Raw genomic sequence first — 26,770 nt, forward strand, 5'->3', positions numbered from 1 at the left:
AGAAGTGGGCGAGAGAGAAGTGGGCGCGAGAGAAGTGGGCGCGAGAGAAGTGGGCGCGAGAGAAGTGGGCGCGAGAGAAGTGGGCGCGAGAGAAGTGGGCGCGAGAGAAGTGGGCGCGAGAGAAGTGGGCGCGAGAGAAGTGGGCGCGAGAGAAGTGGGCGCGAGAGAAGTGGGCGCGAGAGAAGTGGGCGCGAGAGAGGTGGGCGAGAGAGAGGTGAGAGGGAGGTGAGAGGGAGAGGAGTGAGAGGGAAAGAAGTGAGAGAGAGAGAGAGAAGTGGGAGAGAGAGAAGTGAGAGAGAGAGAGGTGTGAGAGAGAGAGAAATGAGAGAGAGAAGTGGGAGAGAGAGAAGTGAGAGGGAGAGAGAGAAGTGAGAGAGAGAGAAACAGAGAGAAAAGTGAGAGAGACAGAAGTGTGAGAGAGAGAAGTGACAGAGATAGAGCGAGAGAAAAGTGAGAGAGCGAGAAGTGAGAGAGAGAGAAGTGAGAGAGAGAGATAGAGAGAAAGGTGAGAGAGAGAGAGAAGTGAGAGAGAGAAAAGTGAGAGAGGGAGAGAAAAGAGAGAGAGAGAGAAGTGAGAGAGAGAGAGAGAAGTGAGAGAGAGAGAGAGAAGTGAGAGAGAGAGAGAGAGAGAAGTGGGAGAGAGAGAGAGAGCGAGAGAAAAGTGAGGGAGAAGTGGCAGAGAGAGAAGTGAGAGGGAGAGAGACACACACACAGAGACAGACAGGAAGAAAAACCAGGAACAAATATTCAGTTACGAAAGAGAAAATGCTGGAAAATCTCTGCAGGTCTGGCAGCATCTGTAGGGAGAGAAAAGAGCTAACGTTTCGAGTCCGATGACTCTTTGTCAAAGCTAACGATCAGAGCCATGATGTGGAGATGCCGGCGTTGGACTGGGATGAGCACAGTAAGAAGTCTTACAGCACCAGGTTAGAGTCCAACAGGTTTGTTTCGATGTCACTAGCTTTCGGAGCACTGCTCCTTCCTCAGGTGAATCACCTGAGGAAGGAGCAGCGCTTCTAAAGCTAGTGACATCGAAACAAACCTGTTGGACTCTAACCTGGTGTTGTAAGACTTCTTACTGTGCTCAAAGCTAACAGACAGAGAAAGTGGGAAATATTTATACTGTGGACTTAGAATTAAAGATGAGTCATAGCCACAGAAACCCAGGGAAACCGGATGCTAATGGCTACAGAAGCCAAGGGGAAAGAGTGCTAATGGCAGTCCCTAGAGAGGACAAAATATGTGAAAGGCCAAACAGCAGAGAAACTAACATCAGCAGATGAACTGTAGATGTGGGGGGAGGGGAAGGGGGAAGCAAAGAGGAGAAATGGTAAGGATAGTTGGATAAGATTATGGGGGGGGGGGGGGGGTTAAATAGATATTAAGAAAGACAAGAAAGAAAGAAATGGTAAAAGACAGTTAAAATGAAATGGAATGAAAACAAATAGGTCAAGGTGGGGTAGAGCTAATCATCTGAAGTTGTTGAATTCGATGGTGAGACCGGAAGGCTGTACTGTGCCTAACCGGAAGATGAGATGTTGTTCCTCCAGTTTGGGTTGAGCTTCACGAGAACATTGCAGCAGGCCAAGGGCAGACATGTGGGCATGGGAGCACATATCTCAAATATTCAGTTTCCAGCGACAATTCACATGTAGAACATAGAACATAACAACGCAGTACAGGCCCTTCGGCCCTCGATGTTGCGTCGACCTGTGAAACCACTCTAAAGCCCATTTACACTATTCCCTTATCGTCCATATGTCTATCCAATGACCATTTGAATGCCCTTAGTGTTGGCGAGTCCACTACTGTTGCAGGCAGGGCATTCCACGCCCTTACTACTCTCCGAGTAAAGAACCTACCTCTGACGTCTGTCTTATATCTATCTCCCCTCAATTTAAAGCTATGTCCCCTCGTGCTAGACATCACCATCCGAGGAAAAAGGCTCTCACTGTCCACCCTATCCAATCCTCTGATCATCTTGTATGCCTCAATTAAGTCACCTCTTAACCTTCTTCTCTCTAACGAAAACAGCCTCAAGTTGAAGGCATGAGACTCAATACTTTCAATTGTTCCCTTTCTGGGCAAGAGGTTGATTTTAAATCATTAATAATATATCATATTAACAACAAAACATAATTATTAGACTTAACCTCCTATAAGTGAGCTTGATGGGCCAATTACGTGCAAAAGCAGGAACTTACTGGAAATCACAAGCAGGTGAATGGCAGGATGCCATTCATGAGGCCAGCAACAGAGTGGCACGAATGAGCCAGAAACATGTGATGATTGACAATATACATGGCATCATTTCCTTGCCACAAGGTTTGCAGATTAATAACGGCACGCATTGTTAAGACATGGTTACTTTTGCAGCAAACTCTGGCTCTATGACACACTGGAGAAGGTTCAAAGTAGAGCAACCAACAATTCTCTGGGATTTCAAGCTCCAAGTTATGAGGAGGCACGTCCGCAGGTTACTTTTTTCCCCCAAGTAGATAAATGAAGATTGATTTAAAAAGCTGAGAGATGTTGATGGTATGGATGTAACCATAGGAAAAAGGGAGTAAAATAATTGAACCGGTATTATGACCAGAGATTAAAAGATATATTCCTTTAAGAACAGAGGGCTCCCAGTTGAGCAGTTCAGACTGAGTTAATTAACTTCCTCAATGAGAAGCTGGATAAATATCTGGCTATAATAGGTGGTTGTAAAGGGATAAGTATAGACTGGAGATGATCAAAGACTCCATAATGGGTCTAGAGATGAAGGAGGAAACAGCAGGGCAGAGTTGAATACTGGTGATATGATGATGGATGAATAATTTTGCTTCATTATCTTTGGGAACCACGGAGCAGATACCTAAGACGGGGTTCTCCGAGCCCCGTGCCGGACCGGAGAATCGGCGCAACCGCGCCACGCCGTCCCAACGCCGGCAAGCGATTCTCCGAGGAGCGGAGAATCGCCGCCATTTGAAAATTGCTTATTGTCACGAGTAGGCTTCAATGAAGTTACTGTGAAAAGCCCCTAGTCGCCACATTCTGGCGCCTGTTCAGGGAGGCTGGTACGGGAATTGAACCGTGCTGCTGGCCTGCCTTGGTCAGCTTTAAAAGCCAGCGATTTAGCCCAGTGTGCTAAACCAGCCCCCTAAACCGGCCCCCATTTGCGCTGGTGCGTTTGGCGCGGGCCGCCGATTCTCCGGCCTTGATGGGCCGAGCGGCCGCGCGGAAACGGCAGAGTCCCACCGGTACCGGCCACACCTGATTGCAGCCGGCGGCAACTCTGCGCGCAGGGTCAGGGGGCGGCCAGTGGGGGTGGGGGGGGGAGGGGGCCTCCGATGGGGTCTGGCCCGCGATCGGGCCTCTCCAGCCCCAGCCCTATTTTGTTATGCGGCCGGCCCCTGAACCCCCGCGCCATGCTGCGTCGGGGCCGGCGCATTGAGGAAGTGCCCCGCGCATGCGCTGGTTGGCGTGCGCCCAGTTGGCACCGGGAATGGAGGCTGGAGTGGCGTGAACTGCTCCAGCACCATGCTGGCCCCAGGGTAGTGCCCGCACCCGTTTCGCGCCGTCGTGTTTCACGACTTCGCGGACACTCTGCCTCCATTTCGGAGAATCCCGCCCATAATCTTAGCAGCACAAAAGGAGGCCATTTGGTTGGCTGTCTATTGGAACTCACCCAGTCCCCTCCCCTGTCTTTTCCTGCAGCATTTTTCTCTTCAGACAATTATCTAATTCACTTTTGAAAGGCATGATTGAATCACATGTTTCAACGCTCTCAGGCAGATAATTCCAGGTTATGGTTACATGAAAAAGCTCTTCCTCATAAATCTTTTGTTTATTTTGCCAATTACCTTTATTTGGTGACCTCTGGTTCTTGTCCAACAGTTTCTCCCAATCCACTCTGTCCAGATCTGTCATGATTTTGAACAGCACAATCAAATCTCCTCTCAGTCTTCTCTAATCTAATGACAGTCCTAAAATTTCCTCTCCTCCAAGGAGATTCTATGGAAGGAAATTCTATGGAGGACAGCCCTAGAATTTCCATTTTATGCATTTGACCGAAGTCCCTCATATTTAGAACTATTCTGGAGAACCTTTCTACATTATCTAAAGTCTTTCCATCCTTCCTAAAGTGTGATGGCCAGATTGGATACACTATGCAGTTGAGGCCAAACCAATGTTTTGTAAAGGTTTGCCATAACATCCTTGCTTTTGTACTGTTTGCCCCTATTGTTCAAGTCCAAGGACCTATGTGCTTTATTCACTGCTTTCTCAATCTGCGTTGCTATCTTCAAAGACTCGTGCACATACACCCCCAGGTTATTCAACTCCTGCATCCCCTATAGAAATGTATCTTTTATTTCATATTGCTTCTCCTTTTTGTGGCTTGCCACCTTGCTGTGCTGGAGAGGTTTGAGCATTCTGTTGTGCTGAGAGTGCTGCTGTCGGAGTTTTAACTCCTGGCACGGTCACCCATGACGGTTAAGGGCGGGTAGGGAGGAAACAGACAATGCGCAATCCAAAACAAGTCCTCAACGGTGGATCAGGCAGAAGATACCCATGTGATATCAAATGCCTCAATGGTGGATGAAGGCTTCAGCAGTTCAAAGATCCACAGGCTGCAGCAGTTTGAAGATCCCCAGTCTTCGAGGTTCCCTTGCTACTGGAACTGGACCTACCTTCTGTCAAGCATAATGTGTCTGCTGATGTGGAACAGCATTGCACAAGGCGCCTACCTAGAGGGAAAACAACCCCCCCCCCCCCCCCCCCCCCCCCCACACCCACAATAAGTCCTGCGGCAATCAGTGAGAGGTCTGGGGGCAGTATCGTGGATCTGGAAGTCCCTAGGTTTGGACCGGCACATAGTTGGTGGACTTTGATTCAGTTGTTCGCTCTTGGAATAGGAACAGGAGCGCGGTTCGGCAGCTTTCTTCATGACTGAACCGCCCTCTTCAGGATCCACTCTGCTCACCCCGCATGGGAAGCAGCTAGAAAAGGGTGCCCTGGACAATAGGCAGAATGGAAAACTGCCCTTGTTGTCCGTGAATGCAGGTACTTCAACATTGATGTTGCTGCCCCGCAAGAGGTCTGAACAGCAGGCAAAGGACAGCTGAAGGAAGATGACAATGTTGCACCTTCTTCTGGAGAGGAAAACTGAAGGATAAGCCCAGGATGCATGGAATTGGATTCAACATCAAGAACAAACTTGTGAACTGACTCTTGGGAGCTCCCTGTTGGCATCAATAAGCATCTCACGACTCTTCGTCTACAACTTGCTATGAACCAGCAGGCAATGGTCGTGTGTGCCTACGCCCCAACCCTTGATGCTGATGACGAGTCAAAAGACTTCTACTCCACACTGGACACTATATTCTCCAACATTCCTAGGGAAGACAAGATAAGACACCAGCTTGGAATCACTAACACACTGTTCCACCAAAAAGACAACTTCAAGACTTCCTGGAAGACATCCATAGTCAAAGCACTGGCACATGATCAACTTCATTATCATCCAATCCAGAGACAAAATGGATGTCCTGATGACCAGTGCAGGTGACTGCTGGACAGACCACCTGCTCCTCTATATGCATCAAACTCCACCAGAAGCAGCAGAAGATGAAGAAACAGCTCAAACGTAAGATCAATGTTGAGCAGCTGCAAGAGCCAAGCATGCAAGCAAACCTTCGACAATGTTTCATCCAAATCTCCAAACCATTCATTCTAATGGAATGGAGGAAAACTGGAAAGAGCTAAAGACAACAATCATCTCCAGCTCGAAGAAACCATCAACTACAAGACCAGGAAACATCAAGACTGGTTCGACGAGAACAGCCACATCACCCAAGATCTCATCGACAAGAGGAGGAAAGCTTCCCACACCTGACAAAATGGCATCACCAGCATGGCAAAGAGAAGAACACATTAAACAGCAATAGTGAAGATACAAATATGAACTAGGGAAATCAAGAACTAATGGTGGACTGAGAAACTATGGAGTTGCAACTCCTTGCCAACAACCATGACACCTGGGGCTTCCTCAGTGCCACCAAGGCAATATATGGACCCAACACCATAGGCCTCAAACTGATGCGGAATAAGGACAGAACCCTTTTAAGAGATAGAGAAAACATCAATCTTTGATGGACAGAACACTTTAAAGAACCCCTAACCCATGATACAATCGTAGATGATGATCTAGGACTCCCACCAAGCGTGGATGAAGTCAAAGCTGCCATTAAACACACTAAGAATGGAAAAGCTACAGGAGTGAATGAGGTTCCAGCAGAGAGTGTCAAACGGAGAAGTCAGCACCCGTCATCTCTATCAGCTATTTCTGAAAGTCTGGGTCAGAGACGAAATCCCTGCCAACCTCAGTGATGCAGCCATCACCACCATCTTCAAGAAAAGGAGACAAAGCGGACTTTGGGAACTATCGAGGAATCTCGCCACTCTCCATCATTGGGGGGGGGGATCATCGCCTGAATCCTGGCTAGCCACCTCCTCACAATCTCTGAAGAAATCCTTTGGGAAAGCCTTCCGGCTTCTGACCAAACCAGGGAACAACGGACATGATTTTCACTGCTCAACAACTTCTAGAGAAATGCCAGGAGCAACATCAACCATTCAACATGGCCGTTATCGATCTGACCAAGGCTTTTGACTCAATCAACCAGGAAGTGCTATGGAATACGCTGTAAAAGGCTGGGTGTCCAGAGTAATTCATCAGCATCCTCCAACTTCTCCACAACAAAAATGTTGACGACAGTCTTCAACAATGGAAATATGACAGTAACCTTTGAGGTCAAGACTGGAGTCCAGCAGGGACGCGTCATTGTTCTGTCATTTTCAAGCACAAGCTCCCCAGTAGAGTGGACATAGTGTATGGGATGGACAGGAAAATTTTCAATCTCATTCGGTTGAAATCCAAAAAGAAAGCGACAGTGACATTGCACTTGGAACTTCAGTATGTGGATGACAATGCCAACTCCGCTCTCTCTGAAGAGAATCTCTAAACCATGTTTGCCGCTTTTAAGGAAGCATAACTGCAGAATCGGTCTCAACCTCAACCTCAGGAAGACTAGTCCTTTACCAATCCACCCCCGGGCAAGATCCGGTCTCTCGTTCCAAGATCAATGGAGAAACCCTCCCACACTTGGAACATTTCCCGTGCTTGGGAGCCACCTTTCATCTAAGGCGAACATAGATTGGGAGATTCAACATTGCATCCAATCCATAAGCACTGTCTTCAGACGTTGAAGGATGAGAGTCTTCGACACCGCGACATTGGTGCTGATACAAGGCAATCATCTTCCCAAATCTTCAATATGGCTCAGAAAACTGGACTACGTACAGATGCCATCTTAAGGCCCTGGACCATTAATGCTGTCTGAAACAGATTCTCCACATCAGCTTGGAGGACAGGCATACTGACATCAGCACCCTTGTAGATACCAAGTGCATCAGCATCAAGGTCATCACCATCCAAAACCAACTCTGCTGGATTGGCCACATGCTTAGGATGTCAGAGTCCCGATTGCCAAAGCAAATCTGCTTTGCCCAGCTCAATGATGGCATCCGAACTAGGTGAGGATAAAGGAAACGCCTCAAACACACTCTGAAGGCTTACCTCAAGAAACGTAACATTGATGTCAATGCCTGGTAGACCCTTCCTCAAAGAAACCTACCTGGAGGAATCTGCTGTTTGCAGGATCATAATTCTTTGAGAACACCCAACGGGAAGAGGTGGTGTGGAAAAGGAGCCTGACAAAGAAATGCCAGCAGTCAAGGATTAATCCCACCTCCTGGAAACATCTGCCAAATGTGTGATTGAAGATGCGGCTCTAGGATCGGGCTCATCAATCTCGCAAAGACCCACAGAACCCGTGACCAGTGACACAGAGTTTCTTGGATGGACAATCATACTCGTTAGTGAATGTTATTAACTTTGGAAGGAGGAATGAAGGCATAGACTATTTTCTAAATCGGTAAATGCTTAGGAAATCAGAAGCACAAAGGGACTTGGGAATCCTTGTTCAAGATTCTCAAGGCTAAAGTGCAAGTTCAGTCGGCAGTTAAGAAGGCAAATGCAATGTTAGGATTCATGTCGAGAGGGCTAGAATACAAGAGCAGTGTGTATAACGCTCTGGTCAGACCCCATTTGGAGTATTGTGAGCAGTTTTGAGCCCCGTATCTAAGGAAGGATGTGCTGGCCTTGGAAAGGGTCCAGAGGAGATTCACAAGAATGATCCCTGGAATGAAGAGCTTGTCATATGAGGAACGGTTGAGGACTCTGGATCTGTACTCGTTGGGAGTTTTAAGGATGAGGGGGGTTCTTATTGAAACTTACAGGATACTGCGAGGTCTGGATAGAGTGGACATGGAGAGGATGTTTCCACTTGTCGGAAAAACTATAACCAGAGGACACAATCTCAGACTAAAGGGACGATTCTTCATAACAGAGATGAGGAGGAATTTCTTCAGCTACAGGGTGCTGAATCTATGGAACTATTTGCCACAGAAGGCTGTGGAGTCCAAATCACCGAGTGTCTTTGAGACAGAGATAGATAAGTTCTTGATTAATAAGATGATCTGGGGTTATGGGGAGAAGGCCAGAGAATGGGAATGAGAAAAGTGTCAGCCATGATTGAATGGCGGAGCAGACTCAATGGGCCAAATGCCTAATTCTGTCTTATGGTCTGATGATCGCCGAAGATGATTGCTTCTCCTCATTCTTCCTGACACACATCTTTGCATTCATTTTCATCTATTGTGTGCTTTCCCATTCCACCAGCCTGTCGATGCCCTCTTGAAGCTTATCAGTATTCTCTGCATAGTTCATGCTACTTCTTAGTTTTGTGTCATCTGCAAATTTCCCCCTGTACACCTGTTAATATAGAAAAAGCAAAGTAGTGGTCCCAACACCTACTCCTCAGGAACCCCACTATATACCTCCTCCAGTCCTAAAACAACTGTTCCCCATTACTCCCTTCCCTGTTACTCAGCAGATTTCATTTCCATGTTGCTACTGTCCCTTTTATTCCATGGGCTTCAACTTTGCTGACAAGCCTGTTATGTGGCACTTTATCAAATGCCTTTTGAAAGTTCATGTGCAGCTCTTCCAGCATGACCCTCACATCATACCACTCTGCTACCTCATTAAAAAACTCAATTAGGTTAGTTAAACATGATTTTCCCTAATATCCATGCAGATTTTCCTTAATTAATCCACATTTGTCCAAGTAAAGGTTAATTATGTCTCAAATCATAAATTCGAAAAGCTTTCCCACTACCAAAGTTAAACTGACCGACATGTAATTGCTTGGTTTACCTTTGCACATTTTCTTAAACAAGTGTATAATATTTACAATTCTCCAATCCTGTGACACTATGCTTGGGTCTAAGGAGAATTGGAATATCATGGCCATTGATTTCCACCCTTATTTCCCCCAGTATCTTCGGATGTGTCTCATCCAGTCCTGGTGACTTATCAACTTTAAGTACACTAGCCTATACAATAGATCCTCTTTTTCAATGTTTAGTCTATCTAGCTTGTCAACTATCTCCTCTTTCATTATGACTGTACATCTGTCTTTACCAAGGAAGAAAATGCTGCCAAAGTACTCTTGTAATACCTCAGTCATGTCCTCTGCCTCCATGCATGATTCTTCTTTTTTGGTCCCCCAATCAGCCAACTCTTCCTTTGATGCCTTTTTACTATTTATGTGCATTTGGAAGACTTCTGCATTTCATTTTATGTTTGCTGCCAATCTCTTCTCATACCCTCTTTGCTTCTCATTTTTTTTCAACAGGGCAAATAAGAAACAATAACTGAAGCGACATAGGCAGTTTGATTCGGAAAATAATTAGCAAAACATCAAATTCAAAGATCCTGATTTTGTTCTCCAAACAGAACATTATTGCATTACTGACCACAGCCTATACCAGCTGATGTTCCCATTCCACTGCTCTCTCTGATGTGTAAAGCATTAGATTTTGAATTTTTCAGTTATTGTGCACTGCATAGCTGTAGCAATCACTTGTATCATTTTGTAAGTATCCTTTTGTAGAAGTGTACAAATGTAATTAATGGTCACTTATAGTGTGTTTACCTGAGAGTATTCTCAAAGAATTGCTCAGGCTTATGGGACGTCCATCCTTCAGCCAGGTGATCGATGGAAGCGGGATGCCTGAGGTTTCACAGTTCAATACAACAGGATTGTTGACCACAACACTGATGTTATCTGGCAATCCAAGGGCTCCATTAATACTTGGTGGAACTAAGAGAAAAGATTTGAAAATCAATTGATGGAAATAAATTGGAACTACATTTTTCCAATTAAGAGCTTATCAATCATAATGAAACCAAAATCCTATCCCTATAAACATGTTTCAAAGTAAATAAAACTGATGAACAATGAATACTTCCATGCTTTTCCAAACAGCCTTACAAGTTGACCGCATTGGAACAAATTGGATTACCAGTTAATATTGGGCGCGATTCAGCGGCCAAATGTTAACGTCTGCCTTTGGGCACATTTAGCGTGGTGTTTCGGGCCCAGCCCCTAGCAGTGGCAACCTGGCCCCCGGGCACCCTAGCATTGCCAGCCTGGCATTCTGGCACTGCCACCTGGCCAACCGGTGGCATAGTGGTTAGCACTGCTGCCTCACAGTGCCAGGAACCTGGGTTCATTTCCGATCTTGCAGGGTTGTGTGGAGCTTGCACATTCTCCCTGTCTCTGCGTGAATTTCCTCCTGGTGCTCTAGTTTCCTCTCACAGGCCAAAGTTCTGTAGGTTAGGCGGATTGGCCATGCTCAATATGCAGGGTTACACGGATAGGGCAGGTGAGTGGGCCTAGGTAGAGTGCTCCTTCGGAGGGTTGGTGCAGAGTTGATGGGCCGAATGGCCTCCTTCTGCACTGTAAGGACTCTATGGATTTTATAGATTGGTAATTTACCGTATAATGATCACATTCTAACGAGAGAAAGTTTTGAATTTGGCCAGCTGTTAGATATGTGGACATGTAAATGAAAGTCCGTGCTTAAATGTATTGCATCTAACTCTTCATCAGAGTCAACACCATTCTCTGAATTACGACCGTATAATTGTCCCATTAATCTAATACATGGGCAAATGACAAACAGATGCACACTTTCCACTGCTTCCAATTTACTCTCTTCGAGTGCCAGCAGCGACAAGTCAGGCTCTTATTTTCTGAATTCATCCTATGTTGTAGAAAAATTAAGTTACTTTCACCTTTACTTTTTGCCAAAATTGGTCCTTAATTTTCCTAAATTGAAAACAAACTGACTTTGCTCCTCATCATACAGCTTCTACTGAAATTTGTCACAAATATTGGCAAAACAGTGACAAATTGAGAGTTGTTAGGAGTTTAACTTCCAGAAACAATGATGTACAAATAAAGGTAACGGATATTGCTGCCATTGCTCCTTACAGGCTGCTAAGAACTAACTGGTTAAATGTACACACTAATTTTTCATCTTCTTCAAAAAAAAAGCCAATTGGAAATTTGCTTGAGAAAAATGAGAAATAATTATGTGAGAAACAAATATTGTTAAATTTCATCGAGTGTTATGACCATGCAGAAATAGGCTAAAATGGAATGGTGGATTGCAATCCAACTTGTTCGGTTCACCAAATGGTGGAAAACCATAAGCGAGCCTTGTCCATCTGATTTTAAATTTATAGATCACAGGATCATTTAAATTGATGTTTTCTGCTACTACTTACCATGCACATTGAGGTCATATTTCTTATCAGTCTGTCCTGCTACATTCACAGCCACACACGAATATCGCCCAGTGTCAAAAATCTGTGCATTTGTAACCTGTAGTAGCTGTCCATCATTCAGGATGATTACTCCTCTGCCATTCACAAGAGGGCGACCATCTTTCAGCCATGTCAGTGCAGGACGAGGAACCCCCTGGGCCTTGCACTCTAAGGTAACGTCATTCCCTCGAATAACGATTACTTCAGTCAGACGGTTTTCAGTGTTATCAATAGTTGGTCGGACTGTCAAAGACGCAAAAAAAAATTAAAAAACAAAAGAGTTCAACAACTAAATAAAATTAAGCTCCAGAAGAAAGCTTAATTAATGTTACAGCTACATGGCGTACAACTACATAATATAAGTCAACTTTTTATTCTGAGTATTTTAATTAGCTACAACAGAAAAGTACTCATGGCTCTTCAAAGAAGGAAGAGTGAAGAACCTACAGAACATATGTACAATTTAATTTTTGCTAGCTAACTGCAAAGTAGAACAAGGCAAGATAGACAGTAGAAAATCTATTTGTTTAACTCTTAATTCACACTGGCTAATAATGATCTCACCAAGGTCTAATTCCTCAGACTGTATCAGGGGGTCTGTCAGTTTCTTCTGTATTTTGTAGTTCATTGCAAGGTCACCATTATTATAAAAGACACCATCGGCACAAAGATTGCCAATGTCCTGTTTCACTCAAAAATATGGAATTGATTTTGGATAAACTTGTATATTTTTGAAGTCCTCACCAGTTACAAAGCTAAACGTTTCCAGTGTTTTATAATAGGCTATAAAACTGCATCTTAAATGAGCCTATAATAGGAAATGTCCCTTCCTTCACCTCCTTACCCAAGTGTCTGCTTAAAGAAGCATTGTCCTGATTACCAAGGGAGAATGGAATAACTGCAATCCAAATGACAATTCACTGATAAATCCCATGAATTATGTTATTGATTCATACAGGTAGTATAAATTTTCCATATGAATCACAAACCTTAGCACGTTTTTTGCAGACTGAGTAGATATAGGAAAAGAACAGAAGACATATTTCCTGCACTGCAATTAGAAGAGATTGCTTCAATTGTTTTCCGTTTCAGAATAGACATGCACCACACTTACCCCTACTTTTGTTGGGAAAGTGCCAAACATTGTTTGAATGTTTTTCAGATGCTTGTACACTTATTGAGATCAAGTTGATAATGCAGGAAATCTGAATACTTCTCCACTGATCAGCCATGGAAATCACAAATATCTGTAACTTTCTATTTTTTCACCCATAAATACTCATTCTTTAGCTATGAGTCCAGCTCCTTAAACATGGAGGTTTTAATTTTTGGAGATTAAATACGTCATGTCCTCTTTTCTCTTTTTCTACTCACTGTTGGGGTTAGTATTCAATAATAATAATCTTTATTGTCACAAGTAGGCTTACATTAACACTGGAATGAGGTTACTGTGAAAATCCCCTAATTGCCACATTTCGGCACCTGTTCGGGTACACGGAGGGGGAATTCAGAATGTCCAAATTACCTAACATCACGTCTTTTCGGGACTAGTGGCAGGAAACCGGAACACCCGGAGCAAACCCACGCAGACTCAGGTAGAACGTGCAGACTCCACACAGTCAGTGACCCAAGCCGGGAATCGAACCTGGGACCCTGGCGCTGTGAAGCAACAGTGCTAACAATGGTCACAAATGGGGAATACAACAGATTTGTTTCTCCCAGGTACACTGACGTCAGTTCTAATGTCTACTGACGACACTGAAGTCAGGTATCTCAACACAAAAGCCAAGTACTGGTGGACAAGGATAAGAGTGGTCCGAGGATGAATGTGCTAAATTGGGGGAAGGCTAATTATAACAATATTAGGCGGGAACTGAAGAACATAGATTGGGGGCGGATGTTTGAGGGCAAATCAACATCTGACATGTGGGAGGCTTTCAAGTGGCAGTTGAAAGGAATACAGGACCGGCATGTTCCTGTGAGGAAGAAAGATAAATACGACAATTTTCGGGAACCTTGGATGACGAGTGATATTGTAGGCCTCGTCAAAAAGAAAAAGGAGGCATTTGTCAGGGCTAAAAGGCTGGGAACAGACGAAGCCTGTGTGGCATATAAGGAAAGTAGGAAGGAACTTAAGCAAGGAGTCAGGAGGGCTAGAAGGGGTCACGAAAAGTCATTAGCAAATAGGGTTAAGGAAAATCCCAAGGCTTTTTACACGTACATAAAAAGCAAGAGGGTAGCCAGGGAAAGGGTTGGCCCACTGAAGGATAGGCAAGGGAATCTATGTGTGGAGCCAGAGGAAATGGGCGAGGTACTAAATGAATACTTTGCATCAGTATTCACCAAAGAGAAGGAATTGGTAGATGTTGAGTCTGGAGAAGGGGGTGTAGATAGCCTGGGTCACATTGTGATCCAAAAAGACGAGGTGTTGGGTGTCTTAAAAAATATTAAGGTAGATAGGTCCCCAGGGCCTGATGGGATCTACCCCAGAATACTGAAGGAGGCTGGAGAGGAAATTGCTGAGGCCTTGACAGAAATCTTTGGATCCTTGCTGTCTTCAGGGGATGTCCCGGAGGACTGGAGAATAGCCAATGTTGTTCCTCTGTTTAAGAAGGGTAGCAAGGATAATCCCGGGAACTACAGGCCGGTGAGCCTTACGTCAGTGGTAGGGAAAATACTGGAGAGAATTCTTCGAGACAGGATCTACTCCCATTTGGAAGCAAATGGACAATTAGTGAGAGGCAGCATGGTTTTGTGAAGGGGAGGTCGTGTCTCACTAACTTGATAGAGTTTTTCGAGGAGGTCACTAAGATGATTGATGCAGGTAGGGCAGTAGATGTTGTCTATATGGACTTCAGTAAGGCCTTTGACAAGGTCCCTCATGGTAGACTAGTACAAAAGGTGAAGTCACACGGGATCAGGGGTGAACTGGCAAGGTGGATACAGAACTGGCTAGGCCATAGAAGTCAGAGGGTAGCAATGGAGGGATGCTTTTCTAATTGGAGGGCTGTGACCAGTGGTGTTCCACAGGGATCAGTGCTGGGACCTTTGCTCTTTGTAGTATATATAAATGATTTGGAGGAAAATGTAACTGGTCTGATTAGTAAGTTTGCAGACGACACAAAGGTTGGTGGAATTGCGGATAGCAATGAGGACTGTCTGAGGATACAGCAGGATTTAGATTGTCTGGAGACTTGGGCGGAGAGATGGCAGATGGAGTTTAATCCGGACAAATGTGAAGTAATGCATTTTGGAAGGTCTAATGCAGGTAGGGAATATACAGTGAATGGTAGAACCCTCAAGAGTATTGAAAGTCAAAGAGATCTAGGAGTACAGGTCCACAGGTCATTGAAAGGGGCAACACAGGTGGAGAAGGTAGTCAAGAAGGCATACGGCATGCTTGCCTTCATTGGCCGGGGCATTGAGTATAAGAATTGGCAAGTCATGTTGCAGCTGTATAGAACCTTAGTTAGGCCACACTTGGAGTATAGTGTTCAATTCTGGTCGCCACACTACCAGAAGGATGTGGAGGCTTTAGAGAGGGTGCAGAAGAGATTTACCAGAATGTTGCCTGGTATGGAGGGCATAAGCTATGAGGAGCGATTGAATAAACTCGGTTTGTTCTCACTGGAACGAAGGAGGTTGAGGGGCGACCTGATAGAGGTATACAAAATTATGAGGGGCATAGACAGAGTGGATAGTCAGAGGCTTTTCCCCAGGGTAGAGGGGTCAATTACTAGGGGGCATAGGTTTAAGGTGAGAGGGGCAAGGTTTAGAGTAGATGTACGAGGCAAGTTTTTTACGCAGAGGGTAGTGGGTACCTGGAACTCGCTACCGGAGGAGGTAGTGGAAGCAGGGACGATAGGGACATTTAAGGGGCATCTTGACAAATATATGAATAGGATGGGAATAGAAGGATACGGACCCAGGAAGTGTAGAAGATTGTAGTTTAGTCGGGCAGTATGGTCGGCGCGGGCTTGGAGGGCCGAAGGGCCTGTTCCTGTGCTGTACATTTCTTTGTTCTTTGTTCTTTTGATTGAACAGAAGACATACCCTCTGATTTAAATGGCTCAGTGTAACACTGGGTGGTGTCAATATCCACTTGACGATTGAGGATCCTCCACAAATTAATGCCCAATTTTAGGTAATTGCATTTCCACCCTGATGTTAACTGGATTTTGCCCATCCTAACTCATTTCACAGGTCCCTAAACATACCAAGAAGGAGGAAAAAGACAGCACTTTAAGTGTAAAAACTGTTCTAAGGCATTGCACAAATGAACAAAGATCAAGGAACATTAGAAACTTTAACTTGTCTTGTTTGCATTAAAACTTGGATCACATATTACACATTATCATTTGAAGCAGCAGAAAGTGGTTGTGCCTATGGTACTAGCATGTCAAACTCCTGCAGTGATGTGCTGGAGCTGAGATAATTGACCTCCAACAACCACAACCATCTTCCTTTGTGCCAGATGTGACCCCAACCTGAGGGATTGTAGCCACTTAAAATGGCCAACTCCCGATTCAAAATGGCAAACGGCAAAGGCTGATGGGAAAGTCAGCCAACAAGACAAAAACCAGCAGCTGCAGGTTGGCTGTGAATTTACCTCTGGAAAGGCCAGACAATATCGATACCAGCAACCATCAGCATAATAAAACAACAGCCATCTGCATACCAATGAGCAATCCCCGGGAACAATAAGCAACATTTAGACACACAAAGCAAAACCAGACTCTTCGGTGCCAGCAGGAGCCTACACAAAAGGAGGTGAACGAGCACCTCAAGACCGCTCATCGATCAGGGAACCGCTCCAGCATTGGAGAAAATTGAACCAAGCGATTGGGACAAAGTCCAATCACTTGGGACCAGGTACAGGGTCCGCCCCGAAAGGCGGGAAGCCCCTGGGGACTATAAGAATTGAGCCCCAAGTACAAATCGCGCTCTTCACTCTTCTCTTCCTCTCCACCTCTTCGCGCTCTTCGTCGTGCCCGGGTCACCCAACAACAACGAACCAACATTGACCGTGACCGGAGCAGTGAAGATCGCACTCGTAAGTTTAATTCAACGCTCGCGACGAGATAGGTGCTCCTAGCTACCAATCTGTACCAACTTCAATCCCGCAGGCTCAGAACCCGAACGAAAGGTCATTTGTTTCCCTGACCTGGTGGGCCAGTTCCAAGTTAAGTATAGACCTGTTAGTTGTAGAAGTAGCTTAGATGTAGAATTTGTGCATGAGCAGCGATTACTGTGTATAATAAATGTGCTTTGATTTAAATCTTACTAATCGGTGTATTGGATTATTGATCATTACTCGGACTTGAATCCCGTGGCGGTATCATAAAGATACCTGGCGACTCAAGAGCAAAGGTAATAAAACAGAGCAATTGAACTAAGGCAAAATTAGCAACAGGATGCTTTTCCCTGGTTCCCATTGACTTCCGTTTTGCCTGGGCTCCTTGATGCCACACTCGTTCAACTGTTGCCCTGATGCCAAGGGCAGCCAGGCTCACCTCACCTCTGGAGTGCCCTTTTGCCCAGGGTTTGAATAAAGGCTGTAGTGAAGTCAGGAGCTGAGTGGTCCTGGTTGAATCCAAACTGAGCATCACCAAGCAGGTTATTACCGAGTAAGTGCTGCTTGATAGTACAGTCAATTACGCTTTCCATCACTTTGCGATGATCAGTAGAGGGTTGGACTTGTCCTTTTTTTTGTGTAGAACACAAAGCTGGGAAATATTTCACATTGCTAGGTCGTTGAACTGGAAAAGCTTGGTTCGGGGTGCAGCTAGTTCTGGAGCACACATTTTCAATACTATTGCCAGAATATTGTCAGGACTTGTAACCTTTCCATTATCCAGTGTATTCAGCCTTTTTCTTTATTTTAAAATAAACATTTTATTTTCGGTATTTTCGGTATAGTAACAACAACAAAATAAACAATATATATGAAACCATAAACATAGTGCAGAAGCCATTTGCCTCTCGTACAGGTCCCACCCTTATTGACCCCATACTCTAATCTAAACTACACCCCCCCCCACCCCCCCCCCCCCACCCCCCCCGGTCTGCTGGCGATTAATTTCCTGCAAAGAAGTCAACGAACGGTTGCCACCTCCGGGTGAACCCTAACAGTGACACTCTCAAGGCGAACTTGATTTTCTCCAAACAGAGAAAGCTAGCCATGTCCGATAGCCAGGTCTCCAAATTCAGGGGCTTCGAGTCCCTCCATGCCAATAGTATCTGTCTCCGGGCTGCCAGGGAAGCAAAGGATAGAACGTCTGCCTCTTTCTCCTCCTGGGTTCCCGGGTCTTCTGACACCCCGAAAATCGCCACCTCTGGACTCAGCGCCACCCTTGTCTTTAACACCGTGGATATGACGTCTGCAAACCCCTGCCAAAATCCCCTAAGCTTTGGACATGTCCAAAACATGTGGACATGGTTCGCCGGTCCTCCCGCACATTTTGCGCACCTGTCCTCAACCCCAAAGAATCTGCTCATCCGGGCCACTGTCATGTGAGCCCGGTGAACAACCTTAAATCGTGTCAGGCTGAGCCTGGCACATGTTGCGGACGCGTTGACTCTACTCAACGCTTCTACCCATAAACCATCCTCTATCTCACCTCCCAGCTCCTCGGTCTGAGTCTCCTCTGACCCCATAAGTTCCTTGTAAATGTCCGAGACGCTCCCTTCTCCTACCCACCCTCTGGAAACTACCCTGTCCTGAATCCCTCTTAGCGGTAGGAGCGGGAAGGTTGACACCTGTTTACGAAGGAAGTCCCGCACCTGCAGATATCTGAACTCGTTTCCCCTCGCCAACCCAAACTTTTCCTCCAACGCCCTCACACTCGGCAAGCTCCCCTCTATGAACATATCCCCCATCCTCTCAATCCCCGCTCTCCGCCATAACTGGAACCCCCCCCGTCCATACTCCCTGGGTCAAACCGGTGATTATCACAGATTGGGGCCCCACTGCTCCCACATACCGCTTACACTGGCCCCAAACTCTCAGGGCCGCCACCACCACTGGACTGGTGGAGTACCGTGTCGGCGGGAATTGTAGAGGAGCAGTTACCAACTCCCCCAAACTGGTGCCCTTACATGAAGCCGCCTCCATACGCACCTATGCCAACCCCTCCCCCACCACCCACTTCCTGATCATGGCTATGTTAGCCACCCAGTAATAGTTGCTAAAATTTGGCAGCGCCAGCCCGCCCTCTCCTCGACTCTGCTCAAGCATTACCTGCCTTACTCGCGGGGTCTTGCACACCCAGACAAAGCCCATGATCACTCTGTTTACCCGCTTATAAAAGGACCGCGGAATAAAGATGGGGAGACACTGAAATACAAGTAGGAATCTCGGGAGGACGTCACCTTCACTGTTTGCACCCTCCCAGCCAGAGACAACGGAAGCGCGTCCCATCTCCGAAAATCGTCCTTCATTTGATCCACCAGCCGGGCCAGATTCAATTTATGCAGCCGGTCCCATTCACGCGCCACTTGGATACCTAGGTACCTAAAGCTTCCCTTTACTAACCTAAACGACAGCTCTCCCAGTCGCCTCTCCTGTCCCCTCGCCTGGACCACAAACATCTCACTCTTTCCCATATTGAGCTTATACCCCGAAAACCGGCCAAATTCCCCTCAAGTCCTCATGATTTCTTCCATCCCCTCTATTGGGTCCAAGACGTACAGAAGCAGGTCATCCGCTTAGGGCAAAACCCTGTGCTCCAACACTCCCCCCTCTCAGAGCTATTGCCAACGGCTCTATAGCCAGCGCAAATAACAGTGGGGAGAGGGGGCATCCCCGTCTCGTCCCCCGGTACAGTCAAAAATAGTCCGATGTAGTCCTATTCGTCCGTACACTTGCCACGGGAGCCTGATACAGCAACCTGACCCAGTCGATCAAGTCCTGCCCGAATCCAAACCGTCCCAGTACCTCCCACAGATAGTCCCATTCTACCCGATCAAAAGCCTTTTCTGCATCCATTGCGATCACTACCTCCACCTCCCTACCTTCCGGGGCATCATGATCACATTTAACAGCCTTCTTATATTGGCCACCAACTGCCTGCCCTTAACAAACCCGTCTGGTCCTCCCCAATAACGGCCGGAACACAATCCTCAATCCTGGAGGACAAGATTTTGGCCAACAATTTGGCATCCACATTTAACAGGGAGATCGGCCTGCAGGACCCACACAGCTCCAGGTTCTTGTCCCGCTTAAGAATCAGCAAAATTGTTGCCTGTGACATCGTCGGGGGCAGCACCCCTCTTTCCCTTGCCTCATTGAACATCCTCAACAACACCGGCCCCAATATCCCCAAGAACCTTTTATAAAATTCCACTGGGTACCCATCCGGACCCGGGGCCTTACCCGCCAGCATGGCCCTCAAGCCCTCCACTATCTCTTCCAGCCCGATCGGAGCCCCTAGCCCTTCTACCCGCTCCCCGTCCACCTTTGGGAAATTCAGCCCCTCCAAGAAGTGCCTCATTCCCTCCGGCCCCGCAGGGGGTTCCGACCTGTATTGCCTGCGTTAGAAAACCCTAAACACCTTATTCACCCCTACTGAATCACCAACCAGGTTCCCATCTCCGTCCTTTACTTTCCCTATCTCCCTAGCTGCCTCCCTCTTCCTAAGCTGCTGTGCAAGCATTCAGCCAGCCTTCTCTCCATGTTCATAGATCGCCCCCTCGCCTTTCTCAGCTGCTCCACCGCCCTCCCTGTGGTCAGCAAGCTAAACTCCGCCTGTAACCTGTGCCGTTCCCTTAAAAGCCCTGCCTCTGGGGTCTCCGCATACCTCCTATCAATCTGTAGTATCTCCTTTACCAGTCGGTCCGCCTCTGCCCTGTCCACCCTCTCCCTATGGGCCCCGAACGAATTCAGCTCCCCCCCCAACCACCGCCTTCAGTGTTTCCCAGATCACCGCTGCTGAAATTTCCCCCGTGTCATTGACCCGCAGGTAGCTCTGAATACATTTCCTCATCCGCTCGCACACCACTTCATCTGCCAAAAGACCCACATACAACCTCCATTGCGGGCGCTGGTTACTGTCTTTGCTAACTTGCAGGTCAACCCAGTGCGGAGCATGTCTGAGATTGTAATCGCTGAGTACTCCGTGTCCACCACCCCAGCCAGCAAGGCCCTGCTCAAAATAAAGAAATCAATCTGGGAGTACACTTTATGCACGTGTGAGTAGGAGAACTCCTTCCCCCTCGGCTGCCCAAACCTCCATGGATCCACCCCCCCATCTACTCCATGAACCCTTTTAGTTCCTTTGCCATTGCTGGCACCCTGCCCATTTTTGAGCTTGACCGGTCCAAGCCAGGGTCCATAACTGTGTTGAAGTCCCCTCCCATGACCAACCTGTGCGAGTCCAGGTCCGGTATCTTCGCCAGCATCCTCTTTATAAACTCCACATCATCCCAATTTGGCCCATATACATTTACTGATACCACCTGCTCCCCCTCTAGCTTCCCACTGACCATAATGTACCGACCTCCCACGTCCGAGACTATTCTACCCTCCTCAAACACCATCCGCTTATTGATCAGGATCACGACCCCTCTAGTCTTTGAATCTAATCCCGAGTGAAAGACCGGACTGACCCAGCCTTTCCTCAGTCTAACCTGGTCCGTTACTCTAAGGTGCGTCTCCTGCAACATTACCACGTCTGCCTTCAATCCCCTAAGATGCGCGAACACACGTGCCCTTTTGACCGGCCCATTTAACCCTCGAACATTCCAGTTTGATTAGCCTAGTTCGGGGGCTCATTGCTAGCTGGGTGGCCCCCATCCCCGGTGCCAGATAGTCTCCCATCTATTGTTCCCTCCCCCCCTCCCCCCCGCTCATACAAACAAACTCCAACATCAAACAATCCCCACACAATTGCCCAATAGAAAAAACACCAAGATCAAAAACAAGCACAACTCCATCCCCCAACAGTGCAAGTGAAAACCTTAACTCACTCAGCTCTACCGCTGGTTCCACATCAATGCAAACGGCATCACAAACATCTTCCATAAAACGCAAAACGAGAAACTTTTTACAAACGCAGAGAAACAAAAAGAAAAAGAACCCAAAAACATAAACGTTGCAGCCAAGTTCAAAAGTTCTCAATCCATCACCAGCCCTTTCTTTTTCGCAAGGTCCAACGCGTCCTCAGGCGACTCGAAGTAGAAGTGCTGATCCTCATGCGTGACCCAGAGACGGGCTGGGTAAAGCAGTCCAAACTTCATCTTTTTCTTAAAAAGGATCAACCTAATCTGGTTGAAGCCTGCTCTCCTCCTGGCCACCTCTACCCTCAGGTCCTGGTAAATCTGCAGGATGCAATTGTCCCACTTACAGCTCCGTGTCTGCTTGGCCCACTGTAGAATGTGCTCCTTTGTCCTCCTGCTCAGCCAGTGCCTTCTCCACCTTCTAGATCGCCCAATCTTGGGCATCCAATCTATGCTCCAACCGCTCAATCGACTCTTTTATCAGGTCCAAGCAGTCCCGTTTCTGCGTAGCAAAGCCTTCCTGAATGACTTGCATCAGCTGCTCCATAGACTGCTGTGTCGACAAGCCCGAGGTCTGAACCTCCGCCATGCTGTCTTCTGTTGCAGCTACAGCCCAAGCCTTCTCTGTCTTTTTGTTTCTGCCCTTACAAACACTTCTAGTCCTTCTCTCCATGCACCGAAGTGGGAATTCAGTACACAATTGTCTCTGTCTTCAGTTTTACAGTTCAAGTCCGGTAGAAAATCGGGGGAAAAGGTCCAAAAGTCCAACCCGAGCAGGAGCCACGAAATATGCGACTTACACCTTCATAGTCCCACCGGAAGTGTCGTATTCAGCCTTTTTCTTACTATCACATTGAGTGAATTGAATTGCCTGAAGACTGTGGTCTTGGGGACCTCAGGAGGAGGCCAGAGATGGACCATTCACTTGGCACTTCTGGTTGAAGAAGATTGCTAAATGCTTCAGCCTTGTTTTTTTTTGCCCCAATGTTCTGGCTGATATCCCATAATGTTCTGGCTTCTGACTCCATCAGGGGCTGGTTTAGCACACTGGGTTAAATAGCTGGCTTTTAAAGCAGACCAAGACAGGCCAGCAACACGGTTCAATTCCTGTTCCAGCCTCCCCGAACAGGCACCGGAATGTGACGACTAGGGGCTTTTCACAGTAACTTCATTGTAGCCTACTTGTGACAATAAGCGATTTTCATTTTCATCTGTGCCTGACGGTGGGGTTCAGAATCCCACAGAAAAATCCTGTCCCTAGGTTTTAGAAAACCATTATGATGTTCAGCTGATAAGAGGTAGGTTGACCAAGAAGCACAAAAGTCAATTGTTTCCAAGGTGGGAATAAATTGCCTAAACTATACTTACTTACTGGCAAATAACTCAACAATGAATATAGGGCAGCACTGTAGCATAATGGTCAGCACAGTTGCTTCACAGTGCCAGGATCCCAGGTTCGATTCCCGGCTTGGGGCACTGTCTGCGCGGAGTCTGCACGTTCTTCCTGCGTCTGCGTGGGTTTCCTCCAGTTTCCTCCCGAAAGACGTGCTGTTAGATGAATTGGATATTCTGAATTCTCCTTCTGTGTACTCGAACAGGTGCTGGAATGTGGCGACTAGGGGCTCTTCACAGTAGCTTCATTGCTGTGTTAATATAAGCTTACTTGTGACAATAAAGATTATTAGAATAAATGTCTCCAGTTGATCTTGTAGATAAGATCAAGTTCTAGACCATTCATATTGTTATATTTCTTTGTTAGCCACAATGAGAAAAGGTATGGAGGTGCCCACACTCTGGGTTCTTTCAAATATGATGAGAGATTTTATTAAGAGGTGTTGCTCATACAATCCAAAAACCCACACAAACACACTGCTGATGTCACAACACATTACGTGATGCTTTACCAACAGGGATGTATTCTCTGGCACATAACCCCCCTCCCCCTTCACTTTATTTGTGCAATGACAACAATTTAACATTCATACAAGAGACCGACTTGTGCATTATGGTTCTAAACATATATAACATTCAATAAGACACTCTGAGGTGGACGTTTATTCTGTTTGGGCTGAATTCGACGTTCTGGAATCTGGCTACTCGAGACATTGGAAGTATGCTCTTTCCTTTCAGTAGGTAGTATGTCCTGGGAGGTTACTCCAGTGTCTGTCCCTGAAGGTATTGGAGGGTCCTCAGAAACAGAATCTGAACTTGTCACTGTTCCGAAGTATCGTGGTCTAGATTTCCCAAAGGTAGAGCTTCTTGAGAAACTTTAGCAATTTCACATCGTGAAACTAGTAGCTGATCAGCATGACGTCGCAAAACCCTTTCATCATCCCTCTGCACGGTGTCTGAAATTGGACTTTGCTAGGATCACAGCAAGTATCCATTTCTCATTGGTGGTGGAGCTTATCACTGACACTCGTTCTTCCTGGTTGAATACTCACTTTTTAAGAGTTTTGCTCCCTCCTAGCAATTTGTGCTTGTTGTTGTAATTTGACAATCTCCGAAGTATGAGGGAAGAGTTAACAAATCAAACTGTGTTCGCAGTTTCCTTTTAGACAATAGCATTGTGTTGTATCATGTGCAGTGTTCCTGTAAGACATTAGGAATTTGTTCATTCTTCTTGCCAATATCCCCTGGTCCTTCAACACTTTCATGGAGTGTTTCAAAGATTGACCAGAACATTCGGCCAATCAATTTGTTGCAGGATGATGAGCTGACTTTGATATGTTGCACAGCGTTTCCCTCCATGTCGTGCTCAAACTCCTTCAAAGTGAACTGAGTACCGTTGTCACTTACAATCTGCTGCACTGGTGTTCCAAACCTTGCGAATATTTCATCCAGTTTCTCAATGGTCTGCTCGGTCATCGTTGACTTAATGATTGTGACTTCCAGCCATTTAGAGTGTGCATCTACAGTCACTAAGAACATGTGACCCTCCACTGGACCAGCATAATCAATGTGTATTCTCTGCCATGGCTGCATCAGCCATTCCCACGGATGTAATGGTTGCAATGGTGGAGTGTTCCTTAGTTATGCATAGGATTGACATTGCCCAACTTCTCTTCAATTTGAGCATTTAATCCTGGCCACTAAAAATAACAATGTGCTAGTTCCTTCATCCTCACCACACCAGGATGGCCCTCATGTAGCTGGTCAAGGACTCTACCAGAACAGAGGAATAATCACACGGATTCCCCATAATAAAACTCCATTCTGCATTATCAACTCAAGTCTTTGTGTAATGTGGGGTTTGAGGTCTGGATTTTATGTGAACGTCTGATAGCGTCCCTTTTTGCAGCAAATCCATCATCTTTCCTATCACTGGGTCAGTTATTGTTTATTTCAAGGGGGCTGGGGTATAAAAGTAGAGGTGTTCTGCAACTGCTCAAGGTAATAATGAGGCCACATTTAAAATATTGTGTACAGTTTTGGTCCCTTTATTTAAGGAAAGATATATATTATCGCTGTAGATAGTACAGAGGAGGTTTACTAGGCTGATCCCAGGTATGGGGGGACTGGATATGAGGAAACATTAAATGGATTGGGTCTGTACTCCTTGGAATTCAGAAGAATAAGGGGTGACATGATTGAAACAAATAAGAGTTTGACAGGGTAAAGTTTGGGAGGATGTTTCCACTCATGGGAGAGTGTAGTGAGCATAGTCATAGAATATGAGATTCAAGACAGAATTGAGGAAGAATTTCTTCTCTGAAAGAATGGTGACTCTTTGGAATTCTTTATCCTAGGAAGCTGTGGAGGTGTAGTCCTTGAACATTTTCTTTTTATTAAATAAATTTAGAGTACCAATTCATTTTTTCCAATTAAGGGGCAATTTAGTGTAACCAATCGACCTATTCTGCACATCTTTGGGTTGGAGGGGGCGAAACCCACGCAAACACGGGGAGAATGTGCAAACTCCACACAGACAATACCCAGAGCCGGAATCAAACCTGGGACCTCGGCGCCGTGAGGCACCAAAGCTTAAATCTGCGCCACCGTGCTGTCTTCCTTGAACATTTTCAAGGCTGAAATCGATATTTCTTAAGGGTTACAGAGATAATGATGGAGCAGGCTCCTATTTTTTATGGTGTTATATTTTGTTTTATAATGCTCCTGTGAGGCAGCTTGTGTTTGTGTTGAAGACACTATATGAATATAAATTGTTGTTTTTGTTGATTTGCTGTTTTACAACTTACTTTAGCAAAGGTAAAGAATAATGAGGATATATCCTGATATACGGACTGGTATATTGTTGTTAACAAGGCAAAGATGATTTATATTCAGAAAGAGTTCAGTTAAGGAAACGTTGTGTTACCTACCATAGACCTCTAATGTGTATTCCTTTCTGCTATTCCCAGCAACATTAGATGCCACACAAGTGTAGGATGCACTGTCAGATATTTTAGCATTCGAGATCTGCAACTGTCGCCCACCAGAGATAACACGAACTTGACCAGATTGGTCATTCAACAATGGAGAACCTGTCAAGTAATAAGGAACAAAATAAATGCCATGAAAACATTATTGCAAGTTTTATAGAAATATAATACACAATGACTTCATTACTCCATATTAGCATCTGAAAGGTTACAGGTTTACTCAGCCTTAATGGAGAAGAATTTGAGAAGATCTGCACAATTCATTTGGCTCTTTCCTACTCCGTGCACTTTGAAGTATGTCTTCTTGAAGCAGTACATCACTTCTTGGATATTCTATTTCAAAATAAGGGGCTAGATTCTCCATTTCAGAGACTAAGTGCAGTCGCCGGGACTGAATTGGTGGTGTTCTACAACCACGGAATCGGTGCCTGTCCCTAGCAATTCAGGATCCGTTAATAGACTAGCACCGACGCCTTGTGGAACTACAACAATCAAAAACGATGTCCGATTCAGCAGGTCTGTGATTGGCATGCGAGAGGCTGACAAGATGCAGCCGCATGTATGGACTCCACTTCCCACACACACTCATTCCAGCCAACAAGAT

At 45.9% G+C, this 26,770-nt stretch overlaps 1 protein-coding gene across 2 annotated transcripts in view; it reads right to left on the reverse strand.

Annotated features, from left to right (window-relative positions):
• The window catches only part of hmcn1 (hemicentin 1), an 838,180-nt gene that overhangs the window by 264,154 nt on the left and 547,256 nt on the right, over positions 1-26,770 (reverse strand). For both annotated transcript variants that reach the window (XM_072511251.1, XM_072511250.1), the window contains exons 44-46: positions 26,107-26,268; positions 11,750-12,031; positions 10,110-10,277 (exon numbers count right to left, since the gene is read on the reverse strand). In XM_072511251.1, the coding sequence (XP_072367352.1) occupies positions 10,110-10,277; positions 11,750-12,031; positions 26,107-26,268 (612 nt within the window). The remainder of the gene's footprint in view (positions 1-10,109; positions 10,278-11,749; positions 12,032-26,106; positions 26,269-26,770) is intronic.

This window comes from Scyliorhinus torazame, chromosome 7 (genome assembly GCF_047496885.1).
Source record: "Scyliorhinus torazame isolate Kashiwa2021f chromosome 7, sScyTor2.1, whole genome shotgun sequence".
In the NCBI taxonomy this organism is placed as follows: Eukaryota; Metazoa; Chordata; class Chondrichthyes; order Carcharhiniformes; family Scyliorhinidae; genus Scyliorhinus; species Scyliorhinus torazame.